Genomic DNA, 24,612 nt, shown 5'->3' on the forward strand with positions numbered 1-24,612 from the left:
CCGCGCAACTACCGCCAGCCCCGGCGGCAGGGAAAGACGAAAGGAGCGGGAGGGAGCCTGGGGGCAGCGGGGCGGGGCGGGGCCGGCCGCTCCTCCCTCTCCGCGCTCCGCAGCGGGAGGTGCGAGCGCGCCCGCGGAGGGGCGGGGGACGGGGCCGCAAGATGCTGGCGAAAGCCGCTACAGCTGTTTTCATCAACTAGATGCGAAAAAAAAAAGCCCTGGGAGAATCCGGGTGCACGTTTTCCGCACCGCTTCGTCATTTCATGCGGTCCCAGCGGGTTAACCCGCTGCCACAAACCTAAAGTAACAGAGTGCTCCATGAATGATACAGACAGTGCCACTGCAGGGTAACAGGAGTGAATTAGATTGACCTATAGTATAGATCTATAGTATAACTGTAAACAATCATCTGTAAGATTGCTTTACTCATCATCTGTAAGGCGTCTTTGCAGCATCACAGAACGGACAGGATAAAGCAGGACTAACTTTCCAATACTGACAACACCTAAAGGCTGCATCCCAGTATGTTTAGTGGGAATGTTCCTATGAGGAACCATCCACCACATATTGATAAATAACAGTTTCTTCTAGACCACAGATACTACAGGATTTCTGAATCCATAATTTTTCAACCCGTTTTTATAGGCATAGGTGTTTAGACTACGTTAAAACCATCTGTAAAGGACAAGTGATAAAAGCAAAAGGCTAAATGCTAAAGATCAACTTCCATATCAGGTTGTTTGGGTTGGGTTTTTTGGTTTGGGGCTTTTCTTGGTTTTGTTTTGCTTGTTTGTTTCGGGTTTTTCTGGTTTTGATTTCTTGGGGGGGGGTTGTTTTTGTTTTTTTAAAGGACACAGACTTGCTGGAAAACTTTGAGAGGTTCAGAATTTTGAAAAGTACACATCCCATTAATCATTCTACAAACAGACTCTTGTCCTCAATAATTTAATGCATATTTTATTCTGATCTTCTAATCTACTAGCCTCTACTACCCGTTGTATCACTAATTAATACTGAATCGATTTTCAGGAAGATTCTTTAATAATCCTTTGTGATCCTACGGATATTTTCCTAAATTTGCAGTGTCTACTTGCACCTAAGAAGATAATGGAAATAATCCCTTCTAGGAGAACCTCTTCACTGATGATTGGTGATATACCTGCTGGGAAACTGATCCAGTATATGAAACTCAGACCTGAAAATACAACTATTACACAGAAATACTTGATACAACCTATTCTTATCTTCCAGGGCTGTGACTGTCAATCCTGGATTATTTGACATGTTTCTTCATAACAAGAACCAAAGTTCATCCCATCCAGTCCTCACTATCTTCCAAAGCCAACTGGGTTCAGAAGCTTCTCTACCCAGTTTAATTCCACAGTTACAAAAGCCCCTTCAGAGCACTTCTTGGAACCTTCTACTCTCCATTCTTAGTACTAGAAAAACGTTAGGAGTTGCCTGTCAGATCATGTCACATTAGCTCAGGGGTTATGACAAAGCAAACTTGCTCCAAATATTTTGCAAGACTTGGATGTATACAGACTCCCCAGTATGGTGTTTTCTCCTACTGAGATCACTGTTCAGCTATAGATCACAAAAGTGCTATCTTTCTGACTTCTTCCTAACAGCATTAATAATATCATGAATTTGTTTATGAATTTACACAGTTTTAGAATTATGTGCAATGTGTTCAGCCCTATCAGTGCTCCAAACTGAACTGTTAATAAGGGCAGCTGACCAAATATTCAAAAGGTTCACATTCTTTATCAGTTTTGTTGGCTACATTCACCACAGGTTAAATATTCCTTGTTTTCTTCATCACTTTTCCTTGCATTCAATACACAAAGTAAACAAATCTCCTGATGCTGGGATTTTAAACTCACAATATCATTTTCTGGGATAACTTTCTGATCCAAAAACCCCCTTTGTGCATTGTAGCAACTCTCATTGGCTTCCCTTCAAATTTATTTACCCAAAATACATCACTAAAAGATACAAGTAGGCTCAGAAATAATTTATTTAATCTATTCAAGCAGTGCATTATTATTCCACTACACAACATTAGTCTCATGACTAGATCTGAATGGATTTACATTAATTTACATACTTACTAAGTCCCCACCCTTGAAAAAATTAACAGAATGCATACTTATAAAAACATATGCACATGCACATCTGGTGTAAAACAGGGTGGTTTACCATCAAATATTTGAGTTCACACATACTAATTTCTTTTTAATAAGGGATTAAGAACCAATGTTTAGATTCTCAGAGAGTTTAGGAGCATTCACAGAACTGAGTAGGAGGAATAAATTTATGACTTCCTTTATATCTAATCCTTCCTCTTATTTTCCGCAGTTCAGGGAAGATGACTATCATCAAAGGCAAAGGCCAAATTTCCTTGTACTATGGAAAAAGTTTTGGCATTTGCCTTAGTCTCAGAGCAATACTCTAACCCCAAGGGCATTCCCAGCCTACATGCATAACCAGGTACCTGAAAATGGCCTTGTAAACTGGTAATACTAATGAGGGCAGTGAGCAGTGTGCAAGTGTAGATTTCAAATCTCAATCTGATTTACTTCTCTCTTGTGTCTGTGTAAATTGCCAAATAGTAAGTTATATTTCATCAACAGACACACACTAAATAACTTGGTAATGGCAAAAATTTTCATTGACATTTCCAAAAGTAGTTATTTACAGACAAATCTACATATACACACAAACATACAAAAAATATTCATATATATTTACAGATTACTCCATCCTATTGGCCAAATAGAATTTGCCTATTCAAATTTTCCAAAACTTTTTATTTGCCTAAATCTCTCTTTTTCATCAAATCATGATTCACAAGCAAACATATAAATAAATTTTTCAAAATAAACTCACACTCACAGAATTTTGCTTAAAACACTTGAGTAACTTTGCATCTTTTTTACTTGTGTAACAAGATGAACAGGGTGAGGCAGCTATTCTCTTTTATTATTCAAAAAGAGAACCCTAAAGCTATGTCCATTACACACAATCGAAGTACATTATGAACAACAGAAATCCTAAAACCACTCTATGGCAGCGATTAGATATTTATATTATTAAGAACAAACTACTGTTAATATTTATACCGGAGAAACACTCACTAAACTTCTCTGCTTTATATTCAGAAAGAAGTGAGAAGGTGCACTATACTGCCTGGGGAAGATAGTGTTTTCTAACATAGATCCAGGCAAGTAGGATGATGAGCATAATGCATAAGGGAGTATGCTTGTTCAGATTGGCAAGATCAAATCATTTAAGCTCCCATCTGAGAAGGGGTCTCTTCGGCTTGCTAATAGTTCAGTTATATTGCATTTCCAAGCCTTGGAAAAATTCTGAAAGAATAATTAAGGTATTAACACAGTGCAACTATTCATAATAAAAACCCAACTATAGACCATATATGCCCTGAAAGACCAGGGTAAAGGCTGGTAAGGGTTTCAGTCAAGAAATTAATGCTAGGAATAAAATACCTGCAATCAATTTAAAAGAGAGAACAGTTGAACTTAGAATTGACAAATCAGTGGGCAAGTAGATAGAGATAACTGTAAGAAGATTTTACAAAACTTACAGAATGCTGATTATATACACATATATACTACACCTGGCAGCTCTGGTCACTTGAAGCTATGTCTTCGAGACAGGAGCTTCTATTACCAACCTTTCAAAATGTCTTGCACAGCTCAGTGGCTCCATTTCTTGAATGCTTGCAAAACAGGGTTGAGATAAGGAAAGTTGCAGCTTTTCCAGTACCTTGAGAAGGGGCTTAGTGTAAGGCAGGGGAAAGGAAATATCAGCAACAACAACAAATGTAAAAAAATACAAATAAAAACAAGTTGCTTACGCAGGAGGTTACAGAAAGGCAGAGGAAAAAAACCCACCCACCTTCCAAGTTGTGTATTGCAAGACTGACTCTTTTATTGTCTCCAGCTGTTAGATGACTCACACATGTTACTGAAATCCAACCCTATCAGGTATTTAAGAGCTTACGGTGCTCTTGCTGAGTGGTGAACATCCTAAGCATGTAAGAATTCTGCTTTGAGTCTCATTATAGACTGCAACTTAAATTTTATACAAACGTATCTCACATTTGCACTTACACACTGCATACCTGCACAAGCGGCTTTGAGTTACTGCTGCCACTTGTTTCAGTTTGCAGGAATAATAATAACTGCTCTTGGGTGGTGCTAGGTCCTGGACACTGAACTGGAATGCTCTTTCTGAGAGATGCTATGCCTGGTTATGGTGCCATGTACTCTCACACAGAGAAATTGCTATGCAGGATCATTGTGAAAGTTCGCAAGACTGGCTGACTTTTTCAAAGTGATGGGTCATGATCTTAGAGGAGTATTCTTCTGGTCTTCTGTAGGGACTGGTATTTCAGGTCCAGGGGTTGATTGATTCTGTAATTACATAAATGTGAATCAAAACTGATTAAAATGTGTGGATGACAAAGAATGGTGAATAGTAAGGATATATAGCAGCCCTGGAATGTGATTTACTTGGTAAGTCAAGCACATCTAAATATTTCAGAGGAGCAAATTTCAAATTACACTTAAGAGCAAGGAATACAAAACACATTCATAACAGTCTGGCAACAGTATTTCTAGAAGAATCGATACGTCACAAAATAGGGATAATGACTATATTTTCCAGCACAATGCTTAGAAAGAAGGATAATGGTTAAGAGCAAGGATATGATTATATCACTAAGGTGATGTTAGAAAGAACAACCGGGACACACAGTTCTGGTACCTACAGCTGAAACAAGACTGTGGAAGGAAATGCCTTACTGCGGAGGACATGATAGTGGTGAGACTGGTGAAAAATAGCAATTTAACTGCTGTGTTTATTACTTTCACAGATAGAAAACTATAGCAAGAACCAATGGCACAAAGTTGCCTTCTCCTCGGACCTGCCAGTTACAGGTTTCAACAGTTGAGACTTGCCAGAAGGCTGCAGCTGACAGAGCACAAGAGGCAGCAGCAACAGGATGGAGATTTGGAGGCAATGAACCAGACACTGGAAGAAGCAGTAACTATCTGTAGCCGTAATGCAGGTTTCAATAATATAATTTTTCAACAAAAACAAGTGTTAAAAATCTAGAAACATATCACACTTTTCTTTAAGGTTATCATAAAACATGCAGCATTCATTATAAACTGTGAGGAAAACAAATGAAATTATATGATCTGCAAATATAATCATAATACCAATAATTATTAATGTCTTCCGGCAACCTGTGCTGTAAGGTAGAATAAATTGCCTTATTTAGTATTTCACATCAGTCACCAGAACCAATTGATTATTTTGCAATCCTAATCTTAACAATTTATTACATTTTTCAAGCTTCCATATTTTTTGACATAAAACCCCAAAAATTAATTCATAGCTTTCATAGGACTTACTTATTGCCATACCCTTAGGGACGGTAAACTGTTATTTCCCACAGATGAGCTTTACTTAAAATAAACTAGACTTTCAGGAAAAGATTATGTGATGGAAAATGTTCCTTCCCCACTTATTTCCCTAGCTTACGACGTTTAAAACTCTCTCCATTTTAAAGAGGATGAAGGACAATTGATTGTGTAAGGTTTTGTTGTGTTGTGAAGACCCAAAACTCTTACCTATATATTGCTCTCATTTTTTCAGTTGCACAAAAATGTCTTCATTTTCAGAACTACTCTATAGTCCCTCTCACTAAATACGGGGGGGGTTGGAAATCAGTAAAGTCCTATTTAATAAAGGCCTAAAATATCAAAAATGGAATTGCCTAACACAGTTCTTGAAATGCACAAAATATAGGAGGTAATGAGGTAGGTCGTTTCCTTCCCATATGTTCGGTAAAAAATAAAAAAAACATTCTACATTTGAAAAGGTGGTGAGGTGCTGGTAAAATGCAGATGTAGTCCTGCAGCAAAACAAGTCTGTGGTTTTTTCAAATGCAAGTTCCTGTACTGAGAGTTCCAGCAGGCACTTTTTTTTTTTTTCAGAAAAAAATAAATTTATAAAGCAGAGCTTACAGAGTTCTCTAGGGATTTTTTAAAGAAAGAGGATAAAAGCAATGATGTGATCACATTGTACACTAAGGATGTACATAAAATAACCAAAAAAACTAAAACAGCAACAGGTGTGAGAAAAACATGGATTAAAGTAACGAGCAAAGGTCCAAAAAAACCCTAGGCACGGTACCACAAATGATAGCTTTAAAACTGCATTCTTTTTTTTACCTCTTAAAAAATGGAATAAACATTGCAGTTTTGTAAGTCAATCCTATCAACCTTTTAGCACTCCAGTTGAGCTTTCCAATAACTGAGACACCAAGCTTTTACAAATACCTTTACTGGAACATTTAAGAAACTGGCTGATGGGTTTGCATAATTTTGCGACAGTGTGTGTGTAGGCACAAGCCAGTGGGCTGAGAAGCAGTGAACAGAATGATGCACACAGGGAAAATCTGAAGCACTGAAAGCTCCTTGTGTTTTTAGGCTAACGGTTCAGTAAAATAAAGCTAAGTATAGCTGCAGCTGCAGGCTGGGAGTGGGAGTTGACAAATCAGAGGATAATGACCATCTTCAAAATCTGATTAAAGAGGTCACTTCCACCATGGAGAGTTCAGGCTGGTAGGGCACATGCATTCAATAAGCCTTAAGAAGCAGTCCCAGCTAAAAACTGAACAATACAGGGATTTCAGCTTGCGTTCACCTGCCAGAGTCAAATATTTTTACTTCTTCTAAGAGGGAAGAACACTGAATTTCAACTGTGATAGAGAAATAAAAGCTTGTACAAAACACATGCAGGAGAGGAATCTGAATTACTCCCATATTTCAAGTAAATTTGAGTCATTCCACGTGTCATTAACACTTGGGTTTTTGTTAGAAGACTGATCTCATCTGCACTTTCACCGGAGTACCTGTTTTGAGTATTATACCAGACTGTGAGTGAAGCACCATGAAAATTCAGGTGTGGTCTTAAAATACTGTAAAGTTCTCTAAAGGACTTACAGAGTAGATGAAGTGACATTTGAAGACTAAAGAGCAGCTGCCATGACAATATAAGATCTTTGTAAGGGTTTAAGCCCTTCTCAAATACTTTCACTATTATTTCCTGTGCAACAAACATACATTTAAAGTAGATTCAAAAACATTTGACTACTGCTTTTGTTACCGGTACAACTCAAGTAGTACATTTTGAGATTCTCCTTGCCATCAAGCTGTATCTTAACTTGAGAATGCACTTGGCCCAAAAGTTGTTGCTACATTGGGCAGTTATGTGTCCAAGTCCTTTGAAGTACAAACCAGCAGAATTTGCATGTTCTCCATTTCTTACTGCTGTCTCCATAAGTAGTTTGACAGAACTGCTGCAAACCATACTAACAAATAATGCTTCCTCCTTGAAGAAATGAAGAGTAAGAGACTATATCCTATGTGGGTTTTATCACAGCTTTGTATTAAAAAGCATATGAAAAGTATAATACACGCATCAAACCAAACCACATTTATTTCATCAGTCACAAGTGCAAATATAGCAACGAGTCAGTTCAGCAAATTACAACACATAGAAAGAATGTAATGTAAATGCTAAGTACACTGACAGACCAACTTCAAAAGAGCAGCAAAAACCAGTTTATTCAAATAAAAACTTCTATTCTTTTTACCTGTAATCTAAAATAACATAATAAATCTAGATCAGGAATGTCTCTGCTAACTCATGTTTAACCAGATATTCTGTTATTAGCAGTTCACATTATCCAGTGTGCAAAAGACCTGTCCAAGCTTCCTAGTAACAAGAGGTTTTGGTTTTAAGCAACTTTTATTCAATATTTAAATAATACAGTGATGATACTAGTTAATATCTTCTGCTATTTCATATTACAAATTTAAGAATATATATTAAAAAAAAACTAAGACCAACTTCAATGTACCTGTACAATTCTACCTGGATCCAAAATGGTTAACATTATAGATAAAACTGACTTTTTTTTTTTTTGGTCAAAAAAAAAAAAAAAAGAAAAAGATATACACAAGTCATCTCAGGGTTTTTTTTTTCCATCATCTTTAAATCTGTAGTTAAAATATATGCAGTACTTATGTATAAAATAGAAAACATTCCCATTAGAAAGATACTGCAGTTTAATTAGCCGTTTTCCTCCACAGCTCAGCCAAGGAACAACATTTACGCTAAACAACCAATCACTATTTTGCTTTACAGAAAAGCAAAAGTTGACTTTTACACTGGAAATTTAGTTAGCCTTCTTCTTTGTTAGGAATTGTTTCTTCTTCTCTTTCTCTTGATAGGCAATGAATTGAGAGTCTGTACCAAAGATTCTGTCCCACCACGTGAAGGTTGAGGCATAGTTGCCAATAAAGTTCATGTGATGGAAATCATGAAAACGGGCACCGGCGTAGAAAGGCACCAAATGAAGAGGGTTCAGCGGAACATCGTAGCCACTAAAGGGGTGAAAGAAAAACAAAAGCACCTATGGTAAGGATTTTCCCAAGACATAAACTACAAAATATAGACACTAACTTGTCATTTTTATAAAATAAAAATGTTTTTTTGGTATTCTAAGGCCCTGAGGTAATCCCTATGGTATTGGCTCAGTATGAAAACAAGATCCCTCCAGTCCTAGCCAAATGATTCTTCAACCACAAAGGCTTTGGCACTTGCTTTTCAGCTCAATTTACTAGGCAAAAAAATTTAAGCAAGGAACCTAAAAAAATCACAGTGGCTGACTTCCTGCCAGCTTAGCAGTTTTAAGTAAGAGTGATGCTGAGAAGGAAGAACAAAAGTAATGCTATCTTTTAGTGCCAAGCTACGGATATCAGCACAGCAGTGCATCACAGAGCATCTCAAATCAACTACAGTTATGTCTACTCTTATTTTCAGCTTACTGCAAGTTCTTCAAATAATTAAAATTCAAATATATGACTACAGTAAGAGTAAAAGCAGAACAGTTTACTTTAGAGGGATTTCAAATCTTTTGCTTAGTAGTACTGGAAAGCAACCTACCACCACCTAGTGGGGAGAGCACGAGTTAATTTGTTATAAACGCCCCCTGTGGACAATGAACTAAAATGACAATTACCAGAGGAAATTCATGTTTTGCATCAACTGCTTTATGTCACAACATATACTTTGAGAAGTCTACAAGCAATATATAACTAAACCAGCAATGCTTTATATGATGAGTGTACTAGTAGTTTGTGTTTCACTAAAACACTTGACACTTAACTTGCAGTAAGACGCTATACGCTTTATAAAATATTTACAAATACAAGGTCAAGTGTTAACACTAGCATTTCAAAAATGAACTCTTAGTGACTCCTGCCTCTTCAATATAGGAAAGAAAGCTCACCTACTTGTAGATGAACTAAACTAAGCCTAGTGGGATTTACCCTATCATTTTGGAGCCAAATTTGAAGTAAGTCAGTTTTACTACAGAGACAAGAAGTCTTGTCCTTTTTGTCTGCAATAAATAAAAAAATAAACAGAAGAAATATATGCATTTATTTTAAAGAGAATCAGTGGTTCATATAGCATAAAGTTTCTCTTGCCCAAGAAAACAGTATGACAAAATGTTAAACGGAAAGAACTCTTGGCTGGAATATCACTTTTTATAATTGATTTTTGGTGTTCTAATATGCATAAGATCACTTGAGACAGACATCATAATGAGGCACCTAGCTTCTCAAACCCTCCTTGAGGTGCTCTAGCTGATAGTCCACACCCCTCTAATCAGTAACACCTGCTGTTAATGCTACCTCAAAGCAGAAAACAGTGATAACTGTTCAGGTTGCATCATTCTTTGTAAGACAAAAGCATTTCAGTGCAAAATAAACAGTACCTCTCAAATGAAAGAGACAGGTAAGTTTGAGACAGACTTAGGGACAAGAGAAAAAGCAATCATTAATAAGTAAGGAGTATTTCACCTGTGTACGTCAATGGTTTCCATCAAGCGACATATCACCCATGCCCACAGGAGAACCACATGGTTACAGAAAACAACAATTCCAATAAAAAAGCCAGTTCCAAGGATAAGTGTTTCCAGAGGATGAGCATATTCCGCCTGCATTCCAAACGGAGACTAGAAAGAGATAACACACAGAAAAAAGTCACCATTTTCAACTTTATATATACCCCCAAATCAGAATCACCATTTTGTGACACTCTCCCCTTCCCACTACTGCACAAGACTACAGCAGGACACACGGAATGATGTTGTGGGCAAAGAAAATGGTATGACTGAGCAAGGGCCGTAACACATCTATTCAGCTCTTCATTGGGAAAACAGTATTCCAAGGTCAGAAGGATTATCATTCCATTAGTAATTCCAAACACTTCACTACTAGTTGAAAAGTTGAAAACTTTTATTTAGGCTTACCATTACCCCAGGTCAAAGCGTTATTTCAGGAATATTAAAGTGTTTGGCAAGCTCCTATCAGCTTTGCTATACATCCAGTCTTGGAAGCAGAAGAAAGAAGGAAGCCAAAATATTCTCAGAAGCAGGACTCATTTAGAAATTTATTATAAAAACTAGAAATCTCTCACCTTTGATAATTTTTTAAAATAAATTCATACCACTCAAATGTTACTTTGAGATTGATATGAAACATTTCCTCTCCTTTATATATATATATATATATCTATATACACACACAACAGTAATTCCTACATTTGATTTACTGAAAAAAGACACTCCACAGAATTTTCAAAGGTAGAACACAGAGAACAATTTAAAAAATTTTAACCTAATGGTGAAGGTTATAAATAAAATCATCAGAAAAAAATAAATTCCACTTTGTCTTAACGGGATATTTTAAAATCATCCCTTTCTGCTGTCAAGAAAGTTTATAGTGAAGCAGCCATTAGCCGACAGATCACTTCTGGACAACTGCTAACCACTCTCAAGAATAATGGCCAAAAGCTGCTCCAGCTAGAGACCCGAGGGGCTGCCAAGAGCAAGAGGAATAGAGCAGCTGCTGCAGCAGATGTCTGTAAATATGCATGCATCCATCAATACCAAGCTCCTCTATTACTGGCAGCATGTATAAAGCATCCCTAACCCAGAAGCTTGCAGTTAACTCTGGCACAGTATAGGTTATACACTGAAACACAGCAGTGCACAAATGCAGTAGCACTGACTCCTGTGATCCAGAGGCAGTGCCATCTTAAACACAGGGTATTAACTGTAAGGTGCAAGTACCGCTGACCCTACCTGTCTCACAACAATGTCTCCTCCAGCCAAGTGTGGCTCATTACCTGGTGCTCAGTGCCAGCTCCAACACCACTAAATTGCAGAACCACCCAAAATCTCTGTGCTGCACTGTGCTCTTGATGCAGTATTGCACAACGGGCTATACTGCTCCAGAGGCCCACATCCAGAGCTATAATCCTTCCCTGAATCACACGTATGACGCACACGCCCAGGTTGTGCAAGAGCTGCCTGTCTGATCACGGTCTGGGGATTCATATGCTCTAGATAACAGCCCAGGTGGTAGGGAACTGACAAACCACCAAAACCAGAAACTATTTCCCTTCTCCTTACAATGAGATCCACACGTACACTTTTAAAAGCCTTCTTCACCTCGTTCAACAGATATGATCAAACTTCAGCAAGAGTGCAATCTTTCATTCCCATGAAATGAAATAAAATCACTGGAGATGTTTTCAGGAACAAAATGGATGACTGTTCTTGACAAAGAAGTCAAGAAAAGACATCTATCCCACTGTCCACAAGAATGCAAAACTTCTTAGGTCTTTCAAATAACACGTTTAAATAGGTTACATGAAACATACACTATAAACTATTATTAAAGAAAAAATCAACGAATACATACAACAAACTCATGGTGAACCTTATGGATATACTTGTAAATCCTCTTGTGATGCAGCAATCTATGCAGGAAATAGTGCCAGGCATCCTCAATCACTGCACATCCAAAACACTGGGCAACCAGAACATACCTTTAAAAAACAGAAGAGCTATTATTTCTAGAATACACTAGCAGATGCACAATCCTAGAAAAGAAAATCCTAGTTTATATGCTAATAACGGTCAGAAATGATTATACCTTTTACTGACTGAACAAGAGTGCACTGACACTACTTCAACATGCTAAAAATACCAATTTCAAGGTAAAAAGGCTATTGTGCTTATCAACTCATCTGCTGAAACGCTGAAGTGAGCTAGCACACAGGGTAACAAGCTGTCATTTCAATACTACACATGCAGTCTATAGTCTAAACACAGACTGTGTGAGACCTTGATATAAAAATATAGAAATGCATCAGCTCTCTAAACCAGGGAGCAAACGGCTTTCCAAGAAGGATGACCTTCTGTGGTAAAGAACTGATATAAGGGTGGGGAGTCGGGAGGAGGGGGCACTAACAGGTAATTCAGCTTCATTCAAAAGTGTATCAGTTTAGTGCAAGAAAACAGACTGTGAAGCAGGTGGTACATTCTCTCCTTTGAGGAACACCCTATTGCTATGATATAAAAAAGGTGAAGAAACATTTAAAACGAATAAAAAAAAAGAAAGGATAAATAAAACCCTCAGAAGTCCAACATTTAAACCATACCACAATGAATCTTGCTTCACTTCCATAAACTCTCTCCTAACCCCCCTTCTTCTGAGGATTAGAACAATTTGGGGCCATTTAAAAAAAAAACCCTAGAAAATTCTAATTAGCTCTTATAGCAGTTCATCATCAACAGAAGTTTGTCTAACACACAGCGTACACTGCCAAAAAATTATTGTGTATTAGATATTAATTGTAATATTCTGCCTCCAGCTGTATGTAATGGACTAACATATCAGAAAAATCTACGTACCATCTAGGCATCTCATCCCACTCATATGGGATGTTAAAATACTCTGTGAAGTAATAGGTACCACAAATCAGAGGAAGCTGAATGAAGAAGTGATTGAAGAGGAGTGTTTTGAAACACTTCCACTGTTTTTCCCATGTTTCTGGTTTATCCTAAAAAGAAGCAAAAAGAATCAATTGTGTTACATGTTTCTATTACACATAACTGAAGCGCTGCAAAAATTCACTTGGAGTCAGTTTCATTTCACCTTGGAAGACAGACAGTACCTCTTCCAATAACGCAAATTAACTCAGGCAACACAAATGACAAAGGACTGGATTCAGTTTCATCAAAACCTCTTGTTTTTCTAAGCTAGTGTTTTAAAGTAAGTTGTTTTCAACCGTCATCCCAAACTATTTTTGTTATTTCAGTGTTTATAGTCAGCAGGAACACTTAATACTCAACAGTTTAACACAACCCAAGTTTGCTTTTCTTCTTCACACCACAGAATGCATTTCCATTACTAAAATAATACAAAGAGGAGCTGAAGAATAAATAAATGGTCTTGAAAACATCCAGTTTTTGCAGGAGATATTGTATCAACCCCTGTAATAATTTCAAAAGCTGGTGTTATTAATTTCTAATTCATATTGCAGTGAACTGGGGGGAAAACTTTATATATTCACACACACTCTGTCATTTTACTCTCTCATTTCCAGGATGACCAAGTGGCAGATAAAATGGGGCCATATACATTGGAAACTAGGATACTGCACTTATATGCTCTACTTGATGTGTGCAAAGACAAATCAGGAAGTGTATAGTTCACAATTTTCTCTTACCTGCTGTATTTTATACTTTTGCATGTACGGTATAAACTGAAAGACAAATCCAGGTACACAGAGCAAAAAGTATGAAACTTCATGAACTATAAGTGATCCCCAAGTTGCAATCTGGAACTTCGTGTAGTTATCCAGCATGTAATTCCAGGCATTTTTAAATGGTTGCTGCAGGGGATTGTCAGGCAAGAATGAGTCTATATATTCTACTGCCAGATAAGCAGAGTTCAAGATATTAACACTGTCGTTCATTGCCATCCTTCAAGCATAAAACATCACAATTACAGCTCTTCTATAGTTGTAAGTAACCTGAAATTTAGAGAAAAAATTACCAGCAGTTAATCTTCAGAGAAAAAACATTACCTGTCATAGCTGTGACATAGTTTTAAAGTAAAAACTAGGAAAAGAGGGGAAATACAGATCCTCTTTCTACAGAATAATCTGAAAGAACAAAGCTTTACTTTGATTTGAGAGGCAAACCAATCTGACAGACAATCAACTCAGGTTTTGACATTAGGTCAAGGGAGAAAAAGGATAAAGAAGTATTAATTGCTAAACAAATTTATTTCAAGGTTTTTGTGGGATAATTGTAATTGATCCTGAAAGAGCAGATAAAGGTTAATATGAGAGTTAATAATTAACTGTGATCTCCTGATTATCCAGTCTCATTCTTCTCATAGCTGTGAGCCAAAATCCATGCAAATTACATCAACACTGCAACTGGGTTGAGGCAATCCACCTTTCTCTATGTAATGGACTTTTCATCACAGCTCCCAGAAGCATAGAGGCTACATTCCTGCAGAGGCCCTGAACCTGTGCCATTTTCATAGACTAGGCTGCTTGTTGGTTTGGGTTGGAAGGGACCTTTAAAAGTCATTTGTAGTCTAACCCTCTTGGGATGGGCAGGGACACTTTTCACTAGATCAGGTTGCTCAAAGCCCCATCCAACCTGGCATTCAAACACTCACAGGAACGGGGCATCCACAACTTCTCCGGGCAACTTGTTCCAGTGCCTCAGCACTCTCACTGTGAAAAACGACATCCTTACGCTCAACTTAAACCTCACCAGTTTTAGTTTGAAACCGTTGCCCTGTGCCTTGTTGCTATAAGCCTTGGCAAAAAGCTCCCTTTGCGTACCAGAAGGCCACACTACAGTGTCCCTGGAGCCTCCTCTTCACCAGGCTGCTCAACCCTAACTCTCCTAGCCTCTCCCCATAGGTGATGTCTCCTCCGACCATTTTCGGGACCCTGCTCTGGACTGCCTCTAACAGGTCCATCTTCCAGATTCAAACAGCCTTGCAGCTCACAGGCCAGACGACATGGGTCAGTCTCCAGCTACTAGGCTTAGCCTGGGTCCAACATAAATCACAGAATCAATTAGGCTGAAATCATCGAGTCCAACCTATGACCAAACACCACCTTGTCAACTAAACCATGGCACTGAGTGCCACATCCAGTCTTTCCTTAAACAGCCCCAGGGACGGTGACTCCACCACCTCCCTGGGCCGCCCGTTCCAACGTCTAACCAATGACATACCAAGTAACACACTAAGCCAGCATCCAGCAACATTAATTATTTTTTTTTTGTTTGTTTCTTAGCAACAGCATCACGATGCTGCCGTGCCTTATTACCAGCAGAAGCGTTCCAGCAGACGCCAAGGCAGCTCCCAACCCCGAGCTCCTGGGCCGGCGGCAACCACGGCAATTTACTCCCTCCCCCGCGACCCCCGCACAAGCCCCCTGCCAGCCCGCACCGGGACCAGGCCCGTCGGTCCCGCCGCGCCCCGCGCGGGCACGGGCACGGGCACACGCCTCCCACGCGCGGAGCGCCGACGGGAGACGCCCGCCCGGCGGCCCCCGCGCTCAGCCCGGGGCGCCCCGGCAGGAGCCGCGCAGCACGCCTGGCACCCCCACCCCGGTCCCGGTCCCCCCGGTCCCCCCGGTCCGGGCAGAGCCGCGCTCGCAGCCCTGGCCCCTCACCTGGTGCCGGTGGCGGCAGCAGCAGCACCGTCGGCAGCAGAGCCCTGGCACCAATAACACCGCCCGGCCCGCCCGCTCCGCCCATGGGCCGGCTGCGGGCGGCGGCGCGGGGTCAGGCGGGCGGGGGGGCGGGGCCGGAGCAGGGTGTCCCGCGCCGCGATTGGCTGGAGGGGTGGAGTGAGGATAGTGAGACCGCGGCGCGCGGCCAATGGGGTGGGGGCGGGCGGGTGACGCGCACGACGCGATGGGGCGAGCCCGGCGGCGGGAGCGGCCCCGGCATGGAGCGGTGGGAGAGGGGAAGGAGGCGGGGCCGGGAGCGCCCCGGCATGGAGCGGCGGGAGGGGAAGGAGGCGGGCTGGGAGCGGCCCCGGCATGGAGCGGCGGGAGGGGGAAGGGGCAGGGGCCGGGAGCGGCCTAGGGATGGAGCGGCGGGGGGGGAAGGAGGGGAGGCCGAGGGCGGCCCCGGGATGGAGCGGTGGGAGGGGGAAGGGGCGGGGGCCGGGAGCGGCCCCGGCATGGAGCGGCGGGAGGGGGAGGGCGGGGGGCCGGGACCCGCTGCCCGGCAGCTCCCGGCGCTGCGCTTCCAGCGCTCGCCTGCAGGAGCGGCGCGGGCGCGGCCGGACGCGTTGCCATCCCTCCAGAGTTATGCGCCCGCTTCCTGCTCCAGCGCTGATGGGAACGCTGGGGGTACCAAGGCGGCGGTGTCGTCGTGGTAACGGCGGCCCCGAACCCCATTCCCCGAGGTTGTGTCATGCGGGTAAAATCCTACAACTCAAACATGAGGTGTCCAGCCCAAGCCCGTTCCGCGCCGCACCCAGCCCATCACGGGGCAGTCACGCACCTCGCTGAAGCACCTCCGTGCCTCGCAGCCCGTCCACCCGGGTCACGGCTCAGACGCTTTCACCGGGACTGAGCGGGCGTCGTTCCTTCACTCACAGACAACCAAAGCTTTCAGAAACAGACCTGCAGCAAATCGCTGATGTTGACATTACTGGCTCCTAAACCTTTTTTTCTTTTTTTTTTTTTTTTTTGGTTTGTTTGTTTGTTTTTTTATTCAGATCTTTAGAACACCAGCCTCTCCTCCTCTACCCCTCCTCCCCCCAAATTTTTTTTTCCCCTCTTATGTCAGGACTTGTATCGAGAAACACAAGTTTTAAGCGACCTGTTGGCATTAGGAAACAATGTACAAACTTTTATTTGAAGAAAATGTCCCAAATATGACAGTTAACTTTGGTCATGTTAAAAGGAGGCCATCCAAGAACAAATAAAAATAAGCTGCTTTACAAGCATGGCCACATACAGTATATTCAGATATTGGCTAATAGAAGCTGAGGTTACACGCATAAATAGGCGTTAGTACCATGCAAGTTCAACGCAATTGCATACATTCACTATAAATTGTCAGTTATTGTCATGCCAAATCACCTTTTGGATAAAAAGGTAAAAAAGAAGTAACATCTAAATGTGACCAAAATTGAACAGGAAAGAAAAAAATCTTAAGTACAGACAACATTTTTATTAAAAAGATCTTGAAATTACACCTGTTCAGGAAGTGTTATACCATCTCTGATCTCCTTCAGTGGGAATTAGTAGTGTTAAGCATTGTTACATATCAAAAAATACAGCTCTGTTTTACAACATAGTACTGACATATTCAAAGTACTGTGCCAAATTATAAATAGTAAAATCAGGTTTTGAAGAGTTTCAATAGAGAGCAACAAACATATGCACATAGTATAGTTAGGTAACAAAAGTTTTATAAAAGGAAACAAATTTACCCCATGCCAGCTTGAATTACTGAGGTGGGATTTAATACCTACTATGAAGACTGACAGTTCATTTCCTTAAATATATTTATTAGTCTCTGGAAAAAATAAGACAAAAATTTACTTTCACCAGAATACACACCGTTCTTCACTGACAATCCATTTCTCAGTCATGACTGACAGAAGTCGGTCCTTATGAAAGGTGGCTTTTTTTTTTTTTAAGATCTTGCAATAAAAAAAATGGTCCACTAGACTTCAAAAATTCAATCAGCTTCTGCTCAGCTGCAGAATAATCCTACACATTGCTTCTACCTAGAGTAATCTTCATCATCTGTCATCTGTAATTGTAGACAGTCACATCTTCCACTGTGACTCAAGGTGCAGATACAAGTAGAGAAGTGCTTAGATACTCAGTCACTTCAAATACACTTGCTGAAGACTGCTCCTAGTGCATAATCAAGTTGCAAATCCCTTTACTGATCATAATGGTTTGTCAATAACTGTAACACCTAGAGTAGGCAAAAAAAGGGTAAAAAAAAGGGTAGTATTTTTTAATCATTAAAATATATATTCATATGTTTATATAACTTTAATACCATTTTAATATAGTATGTTGCACTTAGCATTTAGCTGTACACCAGCATCAATGTACATATTTCCCCCTAATTTCTCTCTGACACAAAGCTGTCTGAATCAGTGCAAAATTCTGAAAATTTCTGTAACTTGAAAAAACTTGCCATTAATCAAGTTTAATTTAATTTTGTCATCAGTGAGGTATATTCTTAACATTCACTTAGATAACTCATTTGAGAAACTGCAATTATTGAAGGAAAATATTCCTGAGACAGCTCATTTTCTAAAGAGTAAATCCCAAAGAACTTTCGAATTAAACCCCTAGATTGAGACAAATTTTTTGTTAAAAGAACTGTTCATAACAGAATCATGTTTGTGTCTCACCGGTTATGTGCTAACTCCCTCTTCAGTACAGTTAAATACCATTTTTTTCTTTTAGTAGATAATTGTTTGAAGTCATAACTCAAAAAGTACTGTCAGATTCTTCCTATCCATTTTAGTATCTTAGGTTTTACTTTAGACAAGACTCTGTTTGGATGCTTTGTTGAATTTCTTGTCCTAGCTATTATACTGTAAAAAGTTTATTAAAAGATATCTATATGCATTACCTGCATAGCTCCTTCCTGTACTCATACAAGATGACACAACCGTCCATTTATCAGTTGTTGGATTATAATACTCCACCGTTGATAAATTACAGGAACCGTCATCTCCTCCAACTACATACAACAGACCATTTACAGCACAAACACCTAAAAAAGGACAGGAAACCAGTATGAAAAATAGCAATTGACTATATCACCCCCCAAAAAGCATGGGTTTTATTTTGCCACACTATGAAAGCAGCAGAAATCCAGGAACATTCACACCCAGTGCCATTTACACCAAATGACATTGGCAAGATTTTAGAGTCATTGTTGCACATACCTGCATTCCTTCTGCACATGTTCATGTCTGCAACCTGCTTCCACGTACTTGCAATGGGGTCAAAAACCTCAACACTTTTTCTTACCAAAGGACCATCATGACCACCTACTGCGTACAATAAATTGTTTAACACACCGACACCTGCAAACATATGAAAATACACAGAATTAACCAGAGAATAGTTTGAATGATACAAAGGAGAAACAACAAATATTATGTCCACTAACACAGATCCTTCATTAAGTCAATGCTAGAAACTCTTTCAGAAAACATTTGGGTCAGGATGCATTAAAGCAAAGAGACAGTAACTAGAGCAGGACACTGATAAATATAACATAGCAGGACACTGATAAAGTGCCTTGCGTGCCCATCTACCATATTGCAGCATACAAAGACCAGAGCTGTTCTGCAACAGAAGATTTAGAAAATTTTGGACGAAAAATGATGTGCAGGAAAATGAGGATTGTTGAAATTTAGGACTAATTAGAAGTGACAGTAAATGAGACAGTGTGCTCAGCCAGCATAACGGAAATCTGACAAGATGATAAAGTGTAAGTGAATTTTTAGAAAGTAAAAACTGTGCAGTACAGAGGATAAAAGCTGAATGGATAGACATTATACAATAGGGATGTTTCCACTGAAGTGTTGGAATACCTTATAAACATATACGTGAAACAGAAGGAAACAGTTAAGAGCGAATACCTTCTCTGGGATTTGGAGGAGAATACCAAGCGTCTTTGAAACAAGCTTCAGTTATCAAAATATCCAAAAGGATATCAAAGCATGTCCTTTAATCCTAAGCTCTCCTTTACTTTACAACAGAAGTTTATAAATCTGTAGGCTTGGAACAAAGGGGTGAATATAGCTAGTTCTATCGACTTGCTTATTGGGCTGCACATATTGAAAAGATGGTAATGGGGGAAGCAGAAAGAAAGGCCTGTTTATTTATTCCTCACTTTATAATGCATTATTAGAACCCAAAAATAATAAATTTCAGAAATGTAGAGGGGTTTTGGATTAAAACTTTTGTGTGACAGACCACAAAGACAACTAAAAAGCACCACTATGGAAATATATTGGGAAATCTGATCTATGTCACATTGGAGATTATGAAACTCAAAGCTGAGATACAGATTTGCAAATATGGTTCATAAAGGATTCCATGGAAAGGGCACAGCTTAAAATATTTTTTAAAGGGAAATAAAAAATATGAATGCAAAAGATCAGTTAAGTCCTTTAGAGGAAAAAAATAAATAAAAGAGAACCTTGAGACTTTAATAACTAGCTGAAATATCTTTGAAAACATATCACTAATATTGTATGTAAGAGCCATTCCTATATGGGGAGAGAAACAACTCCTGCTGAAATAACTACATTTTCTTATTAAAAAGACTGATTTTAATAATTAAAGGAAGAGAGAAAGGAAACATGGAAGTTAATTAGTAATGTAAATCTGAAAAACAGCTTTTTGATAGGACACTTTTATAAATCATCCTATCTAATGCTTTATCAGTGATACTCACTACTAACATTTCCCCATATCCTTCCCAGTTCATTTAATTCCTCTTTTATTGCTATTATTTCTAGTTATCATGTCACAGTATAATATGACAACTATTAGACAGGATAATACAACACTCAGCTTTTGTAGAATCAAACATTACAGAGCTAGAAGGAGGGCTACGATTTCTGCTTTAAATATGTGATGTGATATAAATCCCCCCACCCATGCTTTTGGTATAGTTACCAACCTTCCTATTCAGTGTGTAGAGTTTTCCCTTTGCCTTTTTTTTTTCCCCCCACAGTTCCTTATTTTTAATAATGTCCTCCATTCCTCCTTGTTGCTTCATTTTCCCTTAACCCCACACCCAGTTTCCAGGTCCTACCTTATTTCTTGCTTCCGTCTGTATCCTCTTGTTGCCGTCTTCTGAGTTCTCCTTTCTTTGTTACATTTCTTTCCTGCCCATTTTTCAGGACCCTGTCTTATCTCTCTCAGCCCTCCCAAATGGCCTATATCTGGATCTGAAGTTCCTCATCCCAACATGTTGCTGGAAACAGATCTGTCCCCATATTGATCAACTGAGAAGCAGTTGGTACTAAAGAAGAGTAACTGAGGGTTAACCTCTGAAAAGTTGCTTTTGAATGAAGCTGAAGCAGTAGGAACAGAAGAGATGAGCTTAAGTTCCTTTAGATGACCAGAGATGCAAAACTTGAACACAGGAACAAAATTTTTTTTAGTTAGTACCCATAACACCACCAGCACTGATCGCCAGTTGAAACAGTTCTGGTGAGTTTGGATATGCGGCCTCTACAGCCAAGCCCAATCAACAGTCACGATTTTCACATTACAACCCACTCCTCTGCCACACAAAAATATAATTTTCCATATATTTAACAGAGTGGCACAGAAGAATGTTCATTATTTTACTCAGTTATATGAATCTGAAATAACTGACTATATTTACTTTTTCTTTCAATTTTTTTTTTTTTTTTTTTTTTAATCAGAGGACAAGGTAAAAGGCAGAAGAGAGCTGAGTAAGCACAGTCCTGAACTCAGGGACAAGGAGAGAGAGGAGAGGGACAGAAAGATCCCAGTAGTCAGTGTATCTAAAGAACTAAAAATTTCAGAGTTGTAGAAGAAATTCAACATTAAAAAAAAAATCTGAAAATATCTACTGTATAAATAGGCTACAAGCACAACAACAGTTTGCAAAAACAGAGTATCAAAAAATAAACCCCAAATGCTGAAACATAATGTGTGTGCAGGCAGACTGCAAAATGAAGCTTTGTCACAACCCACCAACACTCTTTGTCTTTATGACGATACTTGCAATTTGCCCATTTTATAAAAATATTTTCTTCAAAAATTGCCAACATTAGACAGGAGTATTTAACAGTGCCCTTACTGCAACTCTGTCCAGTTTTAAATCCAGATTTACTTCCAAGATGCACAGACTGAGTTACTAGAAGTTTCACAAGACAACTATGTTTTCTTGAGGTACAATGTATCGTGTTTCTTTCATTAACATAATGGTTTTAGTTTAGAAACACAATCAAAACATGACTTATAGTAATAAGAGAGATCAACTTGCTGATTTTGTAAGGGTATAATGGAAGTATCACAAACTATTTAATTTTAGTAATGAATTTAATACTTTAATAGATTTCTTTTGAAATTATTTAAACTTAATTTAGACATCATTATACAGATAAAAACTGTTCAGAGTTAACAAAGAATAATGGAAGGCAAGATAAAAAGTTGGGATAACTACTAATCATCTACTGAGCATACTAGAAGTCCATCCAGATTTATTTGTAGCAATATCTCTTCCAATTATGAAGCACATTAATGCAATCACCAGTAGATATCTGAAGGGTGTTGCTAAAAACCACCTTTGAGTACTTGGCAAAAAAAGTGACTTAAATTACTAAAAAAATAAATGTAGAAAATAATATCATAGAATTTGACTTGAAAAAGTCCTTGGGAACGCATATAGAGAAATAAAATAACTTCTGCGAGTTGAAAAAACCTGAAATACCAAAAGACAAATAGAGGACAGTGAACAGCAAATGAGATTCAAGTCCATAATATAAATAGATAATGAAAATGCTAAAGTCAATTTGGAGCTGTGGAAGCATCATTTCATTAAACAAAAGTGGAATACCAGAGGCACTTTTGATGTCTTTAAAGAGAAATATACATACCCAGAATCACAAGAAGTAAAAAAAAATCCACAAAAAAAAATAAAGAAGGGATTTATCAGATTTTACAGAAATAAACGGATATACCTTGGCTAAAGGATAAGGAAGGATAACATGTAGTAGGCTGTACATGTACAGAGGATGTAAACACCAGGTGATGAGAACTACTGAAGGTGAAATAAAGGGTACGTAAGTGGAAGTAATAGGATGAAACCAGTAATACAAACTTAAGAATGAACAAGGACAAAATTTCCTGAAGTGAATCAGAATGCAGAACAAGTCCTCCAAAGAGGTAGAAACCTAGTCACAGTTCACATGTAAAGTCAACTTGAAAAATCAGCCCTACACTGGCAAAGAGATATCTTTGAAGAAAAGACATTTTTTCATCCTAGAAGTATAGATTTTGATACTTCAGTATTTAGGTGACAGTGATTGTTACAATCCATGAGTATTAGTCTGTATGTTAAATAACATCAGAAGTTGTGGAAAGAGGAGGAATATGAAAGTATGAAAAAGCAAGGAGAAATATTTACTATTAACAGACTGAACCTTACTCTGTAGGACAGTTTTGTTTTTATAACCTGCTGTATATCAGCCATTTAGGATTAGCACGTTCCATCGGATTCACACTTTAGCTTACCTTTTATATTCTTAGATACATTTTAAACCCACAAATTTTCAGTTTTACAAGGATAGTTGATCCTTGTCCACTCACCTGCTCCACTCCGTCTAGTGCTCATTTCTGCAACATAGGTCCACTCATTTGTATTAGCATCATAGCATTCTACTGAACTAAGGCACTGACGTGACGCTCCATCGTAGCCACCAACAGCATACAGTTTACCTAGAAGGGTAACCAACACAAAGTGACCAATTTGTAATGCACACAGACTGTACTGGTAGACAGTTCTCTGACTCAGCTACTAATCAGTACCTGTCACCGATCAATTATTGAGTTTCTACTCTGTAAACAGTTTAAGTTAGCACACCATAGTTCTTGTCATTTTTAGGATGTAAAAGGCAGCCAGTATCTAACACGAACAAATCAAGTCAAAAGATTTTAAATTGCCTAGCTGAAATACAAAGGTAAGGTTTTTAATTAAGCATTGTTCAAAAGCAAGCTAATTCAAGTATGTTTAATACTGGAAGCTCACAAATAGGCTTCCTAGAGATAGCAAAAATTCAGATAAGAATTACTTGTACAGTCTGCATTTTCATATTTGACACAGCAGTGGTTCCTATGCAGTTAAAACACACATGCTGATAACTGTTTTAAGACCCAAGAGCCAGCCTAGGCCTGCATTGTGCAAGTGACATCCAGGCTATTCACCACCAAGCTGACTGGAATGTCAGCAGTTTTCCTGGCACTGTCCTTGGGATCATTCCCAGCATGCAGCCAGCAAAGTCAGCCACAGATAACAGAGCTGACAATACAACAGTGCTACATCACTAAAGACCAATTGATAAGGTCATCACTTCAGCTCTCTGACTTTGCTGACATATATAACCTAGAGCACAAATGCTTCCTCAGTTAGTGTCAGGCACTGTTGAAGCTCTGAAAAAAAATTTAAAATTATTACGCTAAAAACTGGTCAAATCCAAGTGGAGTGATTACATATTGTTCATTACCATTTGAATGAACAAATTACAAGGTTGAGCAAAAACATAAACCTGAAGCATGTTTTCAAAAGTAAGAAAAAGTAGTAGGGTAAATGATTGCATTTCCTCACCTGTTCTTTTCAATATAATTTGTCTACTTACCTCCAACAACACCTACGCCAACACTACTTCTTCTTGTGTTCATTGGAGCTACATGAAACCACTCGTTAGTCTTTAAGTTGTAAACTTCAACTGATGATAAACCTGTGAAGACAATATAACATTATTGTCTCTATAAATGTAGGTGCAACATACTGTTTAGCTTTCAGAAAATTCTTCATATCTGAAAATTCAAATTATTTCATTTTAAGGACTGTTA

General features: G+C 39.0%; 2 protein-coding genes across 5 annotated transcripts in view; both read right to left on the reverse strand.

Annotated features, from left to right (window-relative positions):
• Positions 1 to 7,518: 7,518 nt before the first annotated feature.
• On the reverse strand, positions 7,519 to 15,805 carry MSMO1 (methylsterol monooxygenase 1). Its single transcript, XM_050338317.1, has 6 exons — positions 15,667 to 15,805; positions 13,690 to 13,995; positions 12,872 to 13,020; positions 11,877 to 12,003; positions 9,969 to 10,123; positions 7,519 to 8,486 (listed from the first exon to the last, which is right to left on the reverse strand). The coding sequence occupies exons 2-6, from the start codon at positions 13,942 to 13,944 to the stop codon at positions 8,279 to 8,281; spliced, it is 894 nt and encodes a 297-aa protein (XP_050194274.1). The 5' UTR covers positions 13,945 to 13,995; positions 15,667 to 15,805; the 3' UTR covers positions 7,519 to 8,278.
• A 1,026-nt stretch (positions 15,806 to 16,831) lies between these two features.
• The window catches only part of KLHL2 (kelch like family member 2), a 58,192-nt gene continuing 50,411 nt past the window's right edge, over positions 16,832 to 24,612 (reverse strand). For 3 of the 4 annotated variants that reach the window (XM_050338298.1, XM_050338299.1, XM_050338301.1), the window contains 5 exons: positions 24,396 to 24,497; positions 23,350 to 23,478; positions 18,933 to 19,073; positions 18,614 to 18,757; positions 16,832 to 17,941 (listed from right to left, as the gene is read on the reverse strand). In XM_050338298.1, coding sequence (XP_050194255.1) covers positions 17,913 to 17,941; positions 18,614 to 18,757; positions 18,933 to 19,073; positions 23,350 to 23,478; positions 24,396 to 24,497 — 545 coding nt within the window. In that variant the 3' untranslated portion in view covers positions 16,832 to 17,912. Of the gene's footprint in view, positions 17,942 to 18,613; positions 18,758 to 18,932; positions 19,074 to 21,409; positions 22,463 to 23,349; positions 23,479 to 24,395; positions 24,498 to 24,612 lie in introns of those variants that run through there. The other variant, XM_050338300.1, reaches the window with a different exon arrangement.

This window comes from Myiozetetes cayanensis, unplaced genomic scaffold (genome assembly GCF_022539395.1).
Source record: "Myiozetetes cayanensis isolate MyiCay16 unplaced genomic scaffold, myiCay2020 scf7, whole genome shotgun sequence".
NCBI classification, from domain to species: Eukaryota; Metazoa; Chordata; class Aves; order Passeriformes; family Tyrannidae; genus Myiozetetes; species Myiozetetes cayanensis.

What these genes read in the sequence shown, in the direction of transcription:
- MSMO1 (XM_050338317.1), bottom strand. Translation starts at nt 13,944, where the DNA reads ATGGCAATGAACGACAGTGTTAATATCTTGAACTCTGCTTATCTGGCA. An exon ending in AAAAGTATAAAATACAGCAG is followed by an intron (nt 13,021 to 13,689) that starts GTAAGAGAAAAT and finishes GCTTCTTTTTAG; the next exon opens with GATAAACCAGAAACATGGGA. An exon ending in TGGGATGAGATGCCTAGATG is followed by an intron (nt 12,004 to 12,871) that starts GTACGTAGATTT and finishes TGTTTTTTAAAG; the next exon opens with GTATGTTCTGGTTGCCCAGT.